This window comes from Loxodonta africana, chromosome 6 (assembly GCF_030014295.1).
Source record: "Loxodonta africana isolate mLoxAfr1 chromosome 6, mLoxAfr1.hap2, whole genome shotgun sequence".
Classification (NCBI taxonomy): Eukaryota; Metazoa; Chordata; class Mammalia; order Proboscidea; family Elephantidae; genus Loxodonta; species Loxodonta africana.
Window position 1 is genome coordinate 89,727,339 of NC_087347.1, and position 14,723 is coordinate 89,742,061.

General features: G+C 38.0%; 1 protein-coding gene across 11 annotated transcripts in view; it reads left to right on the plus strand.

Moving 5' to 3' along the window:
• ACVR1 (activin A receptor type 1) overlaps nt 1-14,723 on the plus strand; it is a 162,416-nt gene that overhangs the window by 56,065 nt on the left and 91,628 nt on the right. For 3 of the 11 annotated variants that reach the window (XM_064287111.1, XM_064287113.1, XM_064287112.1), the window contains exons 2-3: nt 90-387; nt 10,620-10,678. The exons of 1 other annotated variant lie outside the window; for it this stretch is intronic. In XM_064287111.1, coding sequence (XP_064143181.1) covers nt 358-387; nt 10,620-10,678 — 89 coding nt within the window. In that variant the 5' untranslated portion in view covers nt 90-357. The remainder of the gene's footprint in view (nt 1-89; nt 388-10,619; nt 10,679-14,723) is intronic. 7 more of the 11 variants (XM_064287114.1, XM_064287120.1, XM_064287117.1 and 4 more) reach the window with 3 other exon arrangements.

A 14,723-nucleotide genomic window follows, 5' to 3' on the forward strand; every position in this document is an offset into this window, starting at 1 on the left:
AATTCCTTGAGCCCACATGTCCAGAACTGCAGAGTTTTCTTCTGCTTAGCTGTTTTTTTTTTTTTTTTTTTTCTTCTTTCCCTCTGCAGCCTGGAGCCGCTTGTGAACGCCGCATTGCCATAGTGCGAGCTGCTGGAGAACTCATTATTCTAGGAGACTCTGGGAGTGCCTCTCCTCTCCCCACACCCCCCGGTGAATGAGCATCAGCTCTGAACAAGGGCACACTGCTTGAAGGACTGCGGGAAGACATGACTGGGAGCCAGCTCTAAGGTAGCTGAGTCAGCTTTTCCCCAGCAGCTCTCAGAGGAGCGTTGCCAGAGCCAGCAGTAGAGCCATTTCAACAAATCACCTCCTTTAATGCCCTTTGGCAGAGACCAAATCTACACGGTAAATTTTTAGCCATAAATGAGCATTTTGTTGGTTTATATGAATCCAGTGTAAGAAAGTTAAGACCTAGCCTAATGGTTCTTGCATTGCCTCAAAGTCAGGCTTTTCTTGGTGCATCTGCATAGCTAGTCCTTCAATTTGGCCAGATTGTTCAAATATGACCAACATTTCCCTATGTACAAAATGCTTCTGTTATTCTTTTCACTTTACTGGGTCATTAAATTTTAATAATATGTTTCCCATGGAATACTTTGAAACCTATGAAAAAAAGTTTTGCTACCAGGATAAGATGCTGTTTAGGTTATGTTATGTTTGGAGGGTAATGCAAATACCTACTTTAGAAGAGAGTCAGTAAAATGTTACTGTGAGGAGAGAGGCCTGAAGTGCTAAATGTTGGTGGGTGTGTCTTGCTGATTTAAAGTTAGGATTGCTCAGATAAGACTTGATCCTTGTATATAGTGACAGAAGCTAGAAATTCAGAATTAAAGCCTGCTGGGATTGGTCTCTATGGCCTCTTCAGGTTTAACAGTTTCCTGGTAACTGTCAGATGCTTTCTTTTTCAAGGAAATGCTAATTTAGTGTTTTAAAATGCTTTATTCTTTGTATAAAAGTTTATCTTTGATTATTTAATTTCAAGTCATACAAAACAGTATAGAGTACAAACATCTGTGAATATAAAAGTTCCTCACTTCCTTTTCTCTTTCACCCTTGGCTAATAGTTTGAAACACACTTTTTCACATGCAAACTCTTTCATATATAAGTGTTTTCATACACATAAATTATGCATATTAATTTTGTTCAAAAATTGTTGAAATATAACTAAATATATTATTTTACAGTTGGTCCCCCCAACTTAACACACTGTGAACATTTTTTTCTTTTAAGCAGAATGTAATCTCATTCTTAGTAATGACTACTTAGTGTTCCTTTATATATAAACCCAAAACCCAGTGCCGTCAAGTCAATTCTGACTCATAGCGACCCTTATTGGACAGAGTAGAACTGCCCCGTAGACTTTCCAAGGAGCGCCTGGTGGATTTGAACTGCTGACCCTTTGGTTAGCAGCCACAGCACTTAACCACTATGCCACCAGGGTTTCCACATTTATATATAGGGTAACATAATAATAGCTAGTCCTTTAGTAATGGGTTAGTTTCTAATTTAAAAGGGGGGACCCTTTTGCATTAGGGAAAAGAAATGAAGGCTGTAACTGTTGACATTGGACTTTTAGTCACTAAGGGTGTGAATTTTTATTTTCCAGGGCAGATGATGCACTGCTTTGGGCTGTGGGCGAGGTGTCAGTTATGTCAGATTTTCGTTTTCTGGAGGCCTGGAAGGAACTTCTTTGGCACTAGGCTCAGTTAATATATTAGCATAGTTGTTAGTTCTGGCTACCATCCTCTGGGCATTTGGAGGTAGTTTTATAAAAGTCCATTTAAGGTGGCATGCAGTTGAATTAGTTTTAAGGGGAGGTAATGAGTAACAGGGATAGATTTAAGAGCCTAATTTTATTTTATATGTACATATACACAAAAACACATACATACATATGTGTGTGTTTGTATTTATATATGAGGGAAGAGGAGGAAATGCTGGGTAATTGCTAACTCTGTGATTCTTAATTATGAAAAAAGGTTAAAATTTTTTAGCTGAGTAGCTTCCCAATGTGGTTCACAGTCAGAATCATCAGGGAAACTTTCAGATATTGGGGGTCGGGGGTGAATATTTTTGGTATTTTATGAAGTATCTAATTTTAGAAAGGTAATATGATCAAGGTGTACAATGTCAAAAAGATACAAAAGAGTGTGAAAAATAGGCCTGCCTCTTGACCCTGTCCCCCGATTCCTAGTTACCCTTCCTAGAGGCTACTACTTTGCCAGTTTCTTGTGTATTCTTTCAGAGATTTCAGGATTTATATAATATATAGGCACATAACATATAGATTATTACTGTTCTTTTGGCACAAATAGTAGCTTAATACACCCTGTTTTGTACCTTTTTTTCTCTTCACCCAAATATTTTTGGAATTTCTTCCATATTAGTGCTTCATTCTTTTTTTTTAGTTAATGCTTAATATTCCACTATAGAGAAGTTTGTTCTGTAATTTATTTAGCCAGTCCCGTAGTGATGGAAACACTGGTGGCATAGTGATTAAGAACTACTGCTGCTAACCAAAAGGTCGGTGGTTCGAATTGACCAGATGCACCTTTGAAACCCCGCGGGGCAGTTCTACTCTGTCCTATAGGATTGCTATGAGTCAGAATCAACTCAACGGCAACAGGTTTGTTTTTTGTTTTTGTTTACCGTTGTGATGGGCATATAGATGATTTCCAGTTTTTTTATTATCACAAGCAAGGCTGTAGGGAATACTTTTGTACATCATTTCAAACATGTGTGAATGTATCTGTAAGATCCATTTCTAGAAGTGGAATTGCTGGGTCAAAGAGTATACATGTATTTTAATTTTGGTAGAAATTTATTGCCAAGTTGCTGTGTTCATAGAGCTTGAAAAGTTTTAGATTTTTACCAGCAGTGGATGAGAACCCAACTTCCTCATACCCTTGCCAATCAATATGATGTTAAGCCTTGTTTTCTCGCCAGATTGATAGATGAGAAGTGTCAGTTTAATGTAGCTTAAATTTGTATTTTTCTTAATTTTGATGGATGTTGAACATCTTTTTATGAGTTTGAAAACCATTTGTGTTTCCTGTTCTGTTCACTTTGTTCAAATCGTTTGTCTGTTTTCTATTGGGTTATTGATCTTTTTTTTTTTTTTTTTTAGGTTGTAGGAGCTCTTTATGCACCAACAAAATTACCATTTTCTTTTCCTCCTTGTGATGTGTGATATTTATATATTTTCCCCAGTTGATCATTTATGTAAAAATAATTATTTTGCTGTGTAGATTAGTAAAAATTTTGTGCAGGTAAACTTACCAATTCATTCAACAAATATTTATTGAATGCCTTTTACGTATCAGGCACCAAAAACAAAACAAAACAAAAAAAAAACATTGCTGTCAAGTCGATTCCAACTCATAGTGACCCTATAGGACAGAGTGGAACTGCCTTTAGAGTTTCCAAGGATCGCCTGGTGGATTTGAACAGCTGACGTTTTGGTTAACAGCTGTAGCACTTGACTGCTACACCGCCAGGGTTTCCGTATCAGGCACCAGACTGTACAATAGTGAAGAAAACAGACCCTGCCCTATACAGCTTACCTTCTAGTGGAAGGAATAGTCAATGAAAGATAAACACATAGATTTAGAGCAACAAATATATAATCAATCTTTATGGCTTCAGTGTTTTTTGTATCATAGTTAAAAGACATTCTCCATTTCTAGATTTTAAAATCTTACAAGTTTTTTTCTAGTATCATGTGGTTCTTTTTTTAGCTTTAAATCTTTGATCCATCTGGAATGTAAGGTTTGAATCCAAGTTAATTTTTCCCTAGGTGCTCTATTAATTAGGGTAAGGCTGAGTTGCTGTAACCAAGAGGCTGAAAATATGCTAGGTTCAAAGAACATAAAAATTTGTTTTTCCCTCACTTAACAGTCCCAGCACGAGCAGAATGGATCAGTAGAACAGCCTATTAAAAAAAAAAAAAAAACCCAAACCAAACCAGCTGCTGTTGAGTTGATTCTGACTTATGGTGACTTTGTGTGGCTCAGAGTAGAAGTGCACTTCTTAGGGTTTTCAGTGGCTGTGATCTTTCAGAAAGCCAGGCCTTTCTTCCAGAGTGCCCCAGGGTGGATTCGAACCACCAACATTTTGGTTAGTAGCTGAGTGCTTAACCATTTGCACCACCCAGGGACTGTTACTTCCCTAATGTTTTGTTGTTTGTCTTTTTCTTTAAAAAACTTAAAGGCTGCATGTTTATTTTTATACAAAAAAATTTTTAGCTTTTGTCTTCTTTTTTACCTTTTTATTGTGAAATAAAACACAAGATTCAGAAATCCACACCAAACGGTATCTTAAAGCCACACCTGGGCACCAGGAATGCTTATTTCTCCTGGGTTGGTCATCATTTTTAGGCTGTTTTTGTAGACAGAACAGGAAATATATATAAAATATATAAAATAGTTCAAGGGATCATACTGATAACTTCCAATTCAAATTCAGTTTATAAGGTTTTTTATTTAACGTTTTCTGTGTTGTATCTGTATCTCCTTTATTCCACACAGTATTTTGGTTCTTAAGAACAGCAGAACCCATTGCCGTCGAGTCGATTCCGACTCATAGCGACCGTATAGGACAGAGTAGAACTGCCCCATACGGTTTCCAAGGAACGCCTAGTGGATTTGAACCGCTGACCTTTTGGTTAGCAGCTGTAGCTCTTAACTGCTATGCTACCAGGGTTTCCTAAAGAACAGCAGGAGATGATAGTGTTAGAATATGCCATAGTTACTCGTTTGCTTTATCTCACATTATATACATTTTATTTTTTTAGTCTTAATTCTGCCACAATATTAACACATGGCACCACTACTTACGATAGTTATAAATGGATAACAACAATTTCTTGTTTGTGTGTTATTTTCATTCTTCCCGCAGGGTTTTTTTTTTTGGGGGGGGGGGCTAGTTTATAGCTGTTTAAAATAGGGGAAAGTTAAACACAGATTAGGTTTTAGATGATATTTGCAGGAGAAACAATTCTTATTTTGTTAGGTGAAATGATGGTTTCATAGTTATGCATAGAAAGAGTCTTTATCTGTTAGAATTTGTGGGTGAAATGAGATTCTCTTTAAAATACTTCAGGAAAAGTTTCCTGAATACAACCAACACTTCAGAGGACAGAGTAGCAGGGGCAGGGGTCTGGGGAGCATGGTTTCAGGGAACATCTTGGTCAATTGGCAGAACAAGGTTTATTAAGAAAATGTTCTGCATCCCATTTTGGTGAGTGGCAACTGAGGGCTTAAAAGCTAGTGAGCGGCCATCTAAGATTCATAAGTTTGGTCCCACCCCATCTGGAGCAAAGGAGAATGAAGAACACCAAAGACACGTGGAAAATACTAGCTCAAGATACAGAAAGGGCCATGTAAACCATACTCTATCAGTCTGAGACCAGAAGAACTAGATAGTGCCCAGCTACCACCAATGATGACCCTAACAGGGAACACAGTAGCCCCCGAGGAGTAGAAGAAAAGTGGAGTGCAGAACTCAAATTCTAGTAAAAAGACCAGACTTAATGGTCTGACTGAGACTGGAGGGACCCCGACCAACATGGCCCCTGGACTCTCTGTTAGCCCAGAACTGAAACCATTCCCGAAGTGAGCTCTTCAGACAAAGATTAGACTGGACTATAAGACATAAAATGATACTCGTGAAGAGAGTGCTTCTTAGCTCAAGTAGATACATGAGACTAAATGGGTGGAGAGGAGAAGTGTGCTGTCACATTATAGGGAGAGCACCTAGGGTCACATAATAATGTGGGTATAAATCTTTGTATGAGAAACTAACTTGAACTGTAAACTTTCACTTAAAGCACAATAAAAAAAAATACTTCAGGAAAAAAAATGAACAGAATAGAGAAAATAAGATTGCTGATTTGTGAAACATGTTGATAGGATGTTGCTTATTTTTTTAACCCAGGAGGTTTATTATACTTTAAAAATGTTAAAAAAAAAAATTTTAAAACCAGTGAAAAGGCAAGGACATATGGTAGGGGAAGAAGGTGAGAAGGAAGGAATAGGCACAGGGAGGGGGAAATGACTAAGAATGGGTGATTACATTCTCACCCTGGGGGCTCAGCCTCCATGGCGTATAGCAGTCCCAGAAGCTAAGATGATAGGTGAAATTGTGAGTAAGATGAGAAGGTTGAGATGTGGGGCCCTTGGGGAAACCAAGATTTGAGTATAAGTGGCAGAAGAGGAATGCCTCATCCAAGGAAACTGAGAAGGAATAAACCAAAAAGTAACAACACAGGAGAGAATGGAGCCTATGAATCCCAGTTAGGGATGAGTTTTGGGAAGAAACGTGAGGCCAACAGCATTGCCATGCTACAGAATGGACAAGTGAGGTCACCCACAGCATCCTCAACATTGCCTGGATTCTTGACAGGAATGGGGGATTTCTAGGCCTCATCTCAGATCACCTAAATCAAAAATCTCTAGGGCTGAAGCCTGGGAATTTGTGTTTTGAGAAGTCTCCGTGATTCTGAAGGTAAAGACTAAAAAGAACTAGAAGCTTAAGCAAAAGGTCTATCAGTGAATTGACTTGGGCTGAACAATGTGGTTTGAGGACTGAATGGAGGAGAGGGAGAATGGGGCGGAGGGACGCTGTGTAGATTGCTTTTTTCAGAAAGTTTTCTGTGAAAGGATGAAGAGGGTAGATACATGAGAACTTGGGGCTGTGGGAGGCCGTGATGGTTGAAGTAGCTGTTGCTTATAATAATATAAGAAAGATTTTGCTGTAGTTGAGGAGAACGTGAATGGTTCCCAGTGCAGGATAACCCAGTAGTCAGACTAAGCATGTGCTTTGGGCCCCAAGAAAGCAAGCCCTCATCCCACTCCCCGCCCCAAAGAAATTCTTATTTGGAAGAATTTGATTTTTGGTAGTTTAAGGAAAACTTGGAAATAGTCATTATGGATTAGATGTTCCTTTCATTTGTGATTTTCAGTTACGTAATACAGGAGAGGATTCCGAAGTCTCTTCAGTGCTTTAGCTTCTCAAGTTCTTATTAGGCCCAAAAGGAGAGCATAAACTTGTCCATTCCTGGGAAAGAAAGAAGGAATGGGAGTCTAGAGGGCTGGACATATGCATTTTTCTTATTCAGCCCTGTGCCCCGACCCAATCTTCACCTTCTCATTGTTTTATCTTTCTTGGTTTCTTTTTCCTCACACTACAGTGGCACTCACTGTCTTATGTATACTGCCAGTTGCTGTCTAGGCCATTCTGACTCATGGCAACCCCATGTGTGTATAGAACACAGCAGAGGGTCACTAGTAGGGCGTGATGGTTTTCAGTTATTTACTATGGGATAATTGGAGAGATTCCCACATTTTCATGATTTTGTAATCATGGTCTTCTAGGGCTATGGAAAGGAACTGATGTTAGGCTTCTGTTCCTCTTGTTTTCCTCTGCCTCAGGGTCTTTGTTTTGTTTCATGCAACAAATATGATTCATCATTTTCTACTCTTTAGACTTTCTCCCTCTGTGTAATTGCGGGCATCTTTTTTGTTGTTGTTGTTCTTCGTCCACAGTGAGTATAGTGCATCTATTTTTGACTTTTAACTTGGTTGTTTTCCTATTCAGGTCAGTGAGCGGTGTTTTGATTGGATGGGTGTTTTTTTATTATTTTTTTGTTACATCAGTTATCTGGTCTTTTTCTACCCAGTGTCCTAAACCCCTCTCTGCCTCATCTCCCTTTCTTCTCCTTGTTTTCTGTTGTGGTTACTTCCATGCTAACCCATTCATCTTGTGCACTGACCCTGTGTACATGGTTCATTTTCTTTCTCATGTATTTTCTTCCAAGTATTTATACTTTTGATGGATATATTTAAATGAACAGCTGTGCGTTTGTTGAGTCATACCACAATTATCTGATTCTGCTTTAGCTGCTCGACCGGCAAAAGCATATTTCAAACTAACTTGTGAGAGAATTCCATTAATCGCATTCTAGTTGGAGGAAGCAAGAGGAGAAAAACCTCTAAGAAAAGTCTTCTCAAAGATTCATGTTAGTCACTCTATTATGTAGAGTAGGTTAATTTGGTTGATATTTAAGATGTCACCTGGAGTAACTATAGAAGTGTAAATAACTATAAACTGCCGTCGAGTCAATTATGACTCATAGCAACCGTATAGGAGTAGAACTGCCCTGTTGGGTTTCCAGGGAGCGGCTGGTTGATTCAACCGGTGCTCTGTAAATAACTATAGGTTTCATGGTATCAGCCTAATAGGCAAAGTTTCCTGGAATCACTGATATGCTTATAAAGTTAGTTGTTGATGCTGATGCTGATCTGTTTAAATAGATAACCAGTTGCCATTTGGACTCATGGGTACCCCTTGTGTATCAGAGTAGAACTGTGTTCCATAGGATTTTCAATGGCTGATTTTTCCTAAGTAAATTGCTAGGCTTTTCTTTTGAGGTGCCTCTAGGTGAATTGGAACCACCAACCTTTCAGTTAGCAACTGAGCATGTGAACCATTTACGCCATTTAGGGACATGGTGGTAGAATACTAGGCATCTATTTAAAAAACAACAAAAAGGAATGAGTATTAACATAGAAGAACTTCCAAAAATCATTTTGATTAAAAAAAAAAAAAAAGTGCAAAACCGTGTGTATTAATTTAACATTGTGTTAATCAATGACACTATCCGGGGACATTTAAATAGATACCAAACTTCTTGTCATCTAGTTGATTCCAACTCGTAGTTCTTTACTGTGAAGACCAGGTTTCCTGATTCAGCCTTCCTTGAATTCATTGGCCAAGTATTTTGTTTAAATCTCCTGAAGGGGTAACATCTGATGCAGAAGATGTTACAATTTTATTTTTCCACGAATGTACTAATTGCTAATTGTAACCTCTGGTTAAGTCTGTGGCTTCTATCAGCCAGATCTATTTTTCTCCTGACACTTCCTTGGGTTCTTTCTGAAAGTTATTAATAGGCGTGGAAGCATGGCTTTCCAAATAGCGTCAATAACTGCTAGAAGAATTGGGGGGGGGGATGGGGGGGAGATAATATGTCAATTTCTGACTTGTAGGAGATGTATTTTCAAGCTACAGAAGCTGTCTCAGAGGTCACTGGGGATGGCTCTGGGCGTATCAGCTGGTGTCTGCAACTAGAGATCCAAGCAATCCTTTCCAAATGGGATATTGTCCATCAGGGAGTTGTCTGGTATACTCTGAGTCTGCCAGCCGTCTTTTTGTTTGGCTGCTTCTCTTGGATGACACCCTTGAAAACTGGAATCCAAGTTTCAAATGATATCTTTCAATTTACCTCAAACACCTGGCTGCTCCTATATTAACTTGAGGACATAGAACACTCCCTTACCTCAGTCAGTTCCTTGCCAAGCTGAATAAAATTCCTAAAACCTTACCTTCCCACCCAATCCAAAGTGTAGCATAGACTAAGAAATGAAATTTTAGTTTATATTGAGTTCCTAATATGTGCCAGACACAGGGATGTAGCCATGAGCCAGACAGAGTTCTTATTTTCATGTTGCTTAAATTTTGGTGGGTACAGGAGGGGGTGAGAGAGGGAGAAGGAGATAATAAAATGAATAAGAATTTCACACAGTGTTTTATGTGCTGTGAAGAAAATATAGCAGGTTAATATAACTCAATGCAGGGCAAGGATGGGAAGGATTGAGACAGAAGTGGGTTTGGAAGTGGGAGGGTAAAGTGTGGATGAAAAGGAAGGTTCTGGTAAGGTCAGCGTATAAACGATGATTTTTCTCATCACTCCAGAAATATGCTCTAGTAGTGTTTCCCATTAAGAGAAAAAAGAAAGGAGGAGAAATATACCACCCTGACACTGATATTTCTTTACATCTTATCTCCTCTTTCCGCCTCTTCAAATTATAGGCTAATCATATTAGCCTTAGAATTGGGAAGATATTGTCAGATGGCAGGTGCTTGAAAGTTTAATAATAGGAGGAATAGAAAGAGCGGCACTATTCAGGTAAAGGGGACAGTTCAGGTCAGGTATAGTTAGAAATGAGACAGAGGGTAGACTGTTTCTAACTGGAGACTCCCAGAGGAAGTGGAGTTTTAAAAGGGACTCCAAAGTTATGTATCTAAAAAGCATTTTGTGGAGGGTTTAACAGGGTCCTTCCCACCAGCAGGTAAAAAAATTGTTGTAGTCACAGTTTGCGAACAGGAGGGAGGGGAGCAAGCCCTGAGCTGCATAGGAGGATGTAATGAAACAGCTGGGAGATGATGGCGTCCTATCAGTTGGAACAAAGCAGAAAGATGATAGCCGTTTGATACAGAGGGAATGAGGTGGAAAGTGAGGGACGGTCTTCAAGTAGCCAAGCCTGATGAAAGAAAACCTAGTTCTGAGGTAGCAGTAAGTTATGCAGTGGGTGATCACAATGCTGGAAGTCTCCGAAGCTTAGCTTGCTTTTATAATTGATACATTTTGTAGGTAGGGTTGTAGCAATGTCAAGTTCCTTTTGTATATATTTTCAAGTAAATTTAATAGATTTTTTGGTTCTTGCATAGTAGCATAAGGAAAATTTTCTCTTATTTTCCCTCAATTAAGCCTCATCTTTTTTCCCTCTTTTTACAGATTATATTGTTTTTCCTCCTCCTTCACAAAGCAGATCTTGGGTCCATCTGTCAGGGCTGGTATGTTTATACTGCAATTCTTTCAGTCAGAACTCCTTCCCGGAAATAATCTATAATTATTTCCTCAAACTACAGGATGAACTGATCCAGGGGCTGGATTTCAGTTCTATAGGACTTAGCCAAGAAGCTATTTGTATTAATCTATCGCGGAAGATCAAATTATATGCTAATACCCTGAAAGTCACACCCCACCAGAAAACCTCCAGCAGTTCTGAAGTCTGTATAAAACCATGTCCTGGCAACTTGCACGTGGCCAGTTCAGACACAGAGTGTGGTGTTAAAGACATTTAACAGATCATTTGTGAAATGGAGAGAAGACCCTAGTTTATATGGTGAAGTCCTGGTGCCTTTCTTTTGGGGAATTCTTTTCATTTGTATTGTACTGAAGAAATCACTAGGGATAAGGTGGGGGGGAGGGGTGGGAAGGGGGAAAAGCTTGTGAAGTTCTTTATATTTCAATAAAATGGTTTGTTTGCTAATTTTATTCCAAAACTCACAAAGTAATATTGTATAGTAGGAGTATATACAATATTGGGAGTGTAAACAATATTATTTTGTGAGCTTCAGAATAAAATTGGTAACAAACCATATTATTGGAATATAAGGAGCTTCACAGGCTCCCCCCTCCTGCATCCCTAGTGATTTCTTCAGTATAGTAGAAATGAAAAGAGTTCCCCAAAAGAAAAGCAGCACCACCAGGGCTTCACCATATAAATTAGGGCCTTTTCTCCATTTCACAAATGACTTGTTAAATGTTTTTAACACAGCACAGACCACATGAAGAACTATAAAGAAAAACATTGTGGAGTGGTAGTGACAACCCTTATCAATGGTGAACAAACATATGCTAGCGAGCGACTTCACACTGGTAGTGGAAAAGTCACTCAAAATAGGAATGGGTGATTGTATGACCTGTCTTTTAAGATTCTTTCTAACTCAGAGGTTAGAAATTGAATTGAGAAGAGCATCAAGAAAGTACCTATTGAATGAGTAGGTACTCAGTAAATTATGTGTTGAGAGAATGGATAAACCCACATGACTTTAGGCCACCAGGCAAGACACAATAACTTTCTGTTTAATTTTCCAATGGGAAAGAATCTTAGGGTTCATCTTACAACTCTGCTGTCATCCTCAGTATTATGAATAACAATCATGTGCTGTTCATAAGTTTAGATTTTAGAAATATCCTTTATTCTGGTAGTATTGTAGATTATCAACTAGGTTGCTTAATATGGGTTTCAAAAATTCAATATAGAAGTGTATTTTTATAAGTGTATTTTAAACATGTGATTCTTGATTATTCTGTGATCATTATAGAAATGTTCTGTGATTTTTTTTTTTTGAGTGGGGGTAATATATTTATTGTAGTGTATCTGTGGCTTTATCCAGCTGTAAAATTTTGATGAGCAAAAGAAGTGCCAGACTTGGTCTCAAGCCCACACATGTTAGAAATTGAGCTAAACGCTAGCTCCTTAACTTGGTATCAGTCTGATCTATAAATGGAGTTTGAAAAGGATCATGGGATTTGGAAAGCAGTTCTGTTCTGCCCTGGTTATGTGTCTGTTTTTAGTAGAGTATCATGGGAATGTTCTGTCTCCCAAGAGGGTAGGCTCGAGACGTTGTAAGAGATGGCGCTGATTTAAAGAGGGTACCTTAGTTGAAGGGGGAGGTCCCTAACCCTTTTCTGAGTAGCTATTTTCCTTGTCTCTGAAGTAACAAGATCAGTTATCAGGTAAGGAGGTACTTACCTCAAAATAGCAGGGAGATTTGTTTATATTGGAGACAAAAATTCACATTCTGTACCCTTCAGGTATTACTCCATGATCCCTAGTAGTCTGTGATTTCTCAGTTAGGGACTTTGGCATTAGGACATTGCAGAAGGCTTTGGTTGAACCTAAATGAGATGAGCATGTAAGTGAGTACCTTCTTAACATAAGTTTATATCCCATTTTAAAAATATTTAGTTGTGTACCTTAAATATCATTCCTATATTAAAAAAAACAAAACCAATGCCTTCTTCCTTCACTGTTAGACTTGTTGATTTCCTTGATGTTAAAGAGATTAATGAAATTTCTAAAACTATAGAATAGTAGCATTTTTGTCAGATGGATAACTGCTCAATTTCAAGTATCTGGTATCATCTAGTTAGCTGGTATAGTAGAAGGACTGGTCATTTAAGAATTAAGGCAGTGGTTCTCAAAATTTGGCTCAAAGACTCCTGGGGTCCCTGAGGCTTTTTTTTTAAGGGGTTCTGTGAGTTCCTGTTTGTTTGTGTGAGGCTAGGTTTTCTACATATACTTCCATCAATACAACCTGTTGTAACATTGAATGCAGTCATATATGAGAATCCAGCTGTTTGCTAAGCTAAATATTACAGATATTTACAAAAAATATAAAACAGTGACACTCTTCTCACTATTCTTTCTTTGGGTTTGTTTTGGAAAACAATGTTTTTTTTTTTTTTTAAATAAATTGGTTAATAGTATGTTTATTATTTTCGAACAAATAAATATTTAAAAACTTTTCAGTTTTAAATGCTAATATAGTAAATATTGATAGATACAGCCCATATGGGGCCCTGATGGCACAGTGGTTAAGAGGTCGGCTGCTAACAAAAAAGTCATCAGTTCAAATCCACCAGCCACTGCTTGGAAACCCTATAGGGCAGTTCTACTCTGTTGTATAGGGTCGCTATGAGTTGGAATCCACTGGATGGTAACAAGATTGATTTGGTGGGTTTGGATACCCAATATAAATAGGCCTTATAAGGTTCTAATAATTTTTAAGAGTATCAAGACCTCTTGAGACCAAAAAGAATGAAAACCAGCAGAGTAAGGCATCCTTGTACTATTGAATTACTGCTGTTCCCATTTTCCTCTACAAGCCCTTCTTTCTTGCCAACTCACATCTGAAAACTCCCTAGCCAAAAGTATGGGAAGACACAGGGATTGAAAGTTTACTGTTAAAAACAATGTTTTCTTTTTCATATATCTTAAAATTAGAAATTGATCATTTTAGGACTTCAAGTTGGGACTTTGGAATACTGATTTTTTTTTTTAAATAATTAAAACATGATGAAGAAATTTATTCCTGAACACTCCACTTTCTGTGTTCCTTTTGGGTGTACCGTTTTTAAATAGCTGAATTAACTGGTCAGCAGAGACACTGCAGACACTGAACTAGATGGCAGCCAGTAAATGATGGTGATGTTTCCTCCCAATGATTTTTGGCAGATTTTGAGCTATCTAAAAACAGTAGATTAGCTTGGGGAGTGAATTCATAAATCTTTTTCTGTGTTCTATTTATGAGCATAAATTAGTGTTTTAATTTTGCTTGGCTGATAGAGTAAAATAACCTATTAAAAGGTATTTTGGGGCAAGGGCTTTTGTTGGCTGTGTGACGTGAAAACATGCCAATTGTGATTGTTTCTTAGATTTTTTTTTTTTTTTTTAATAGTGAAAGGATTCTTGATTTGAAGCTTGTTAACTTCTCAACTTTTATTATTACCTGGAATAAGCAATCAGATTAAAGGAATAGAAATGATAAAGGTCTTAACTTGGCCATCCCTTAGCAGGTGTGTGTATGGAGTGTCTGGTTCTAATTCTTTAGGATTTAAACTTAAATTGAGCTAATTAAGCAGGGAAATTTTAATTCAACAAGTATTAGATGTGCATCTACACGCACCTGCTTGGCTTTGGTAGTGATGAACAAGATAGACTGTAACCCCTGCTATCATGGAGTTTATTTACAGTCTAGTGAGGGAGACATGTTCAAAAGCACACACAGCTCTAATTATATAATTATAAATGATGATAAGTCTCTGAAAATTAACACAGTGGTATATGAAAAAAAATTTTTTTTTTTAATATACGAGAGTTTAGGCATGTTTTTAGAAGGAAGTGACATTTAAGCTGAGACCTGAAGGGTGAGTGTTAGCTAGATAGGGTGTCCCCTGAAAGAAAGGCCCAATCATAGGGAACAGCATCTACAAAGAGAGGTCCAGAGATAGGCAGGAAGCTGGCTGGTGGGAGTGCCTGGAAGAATG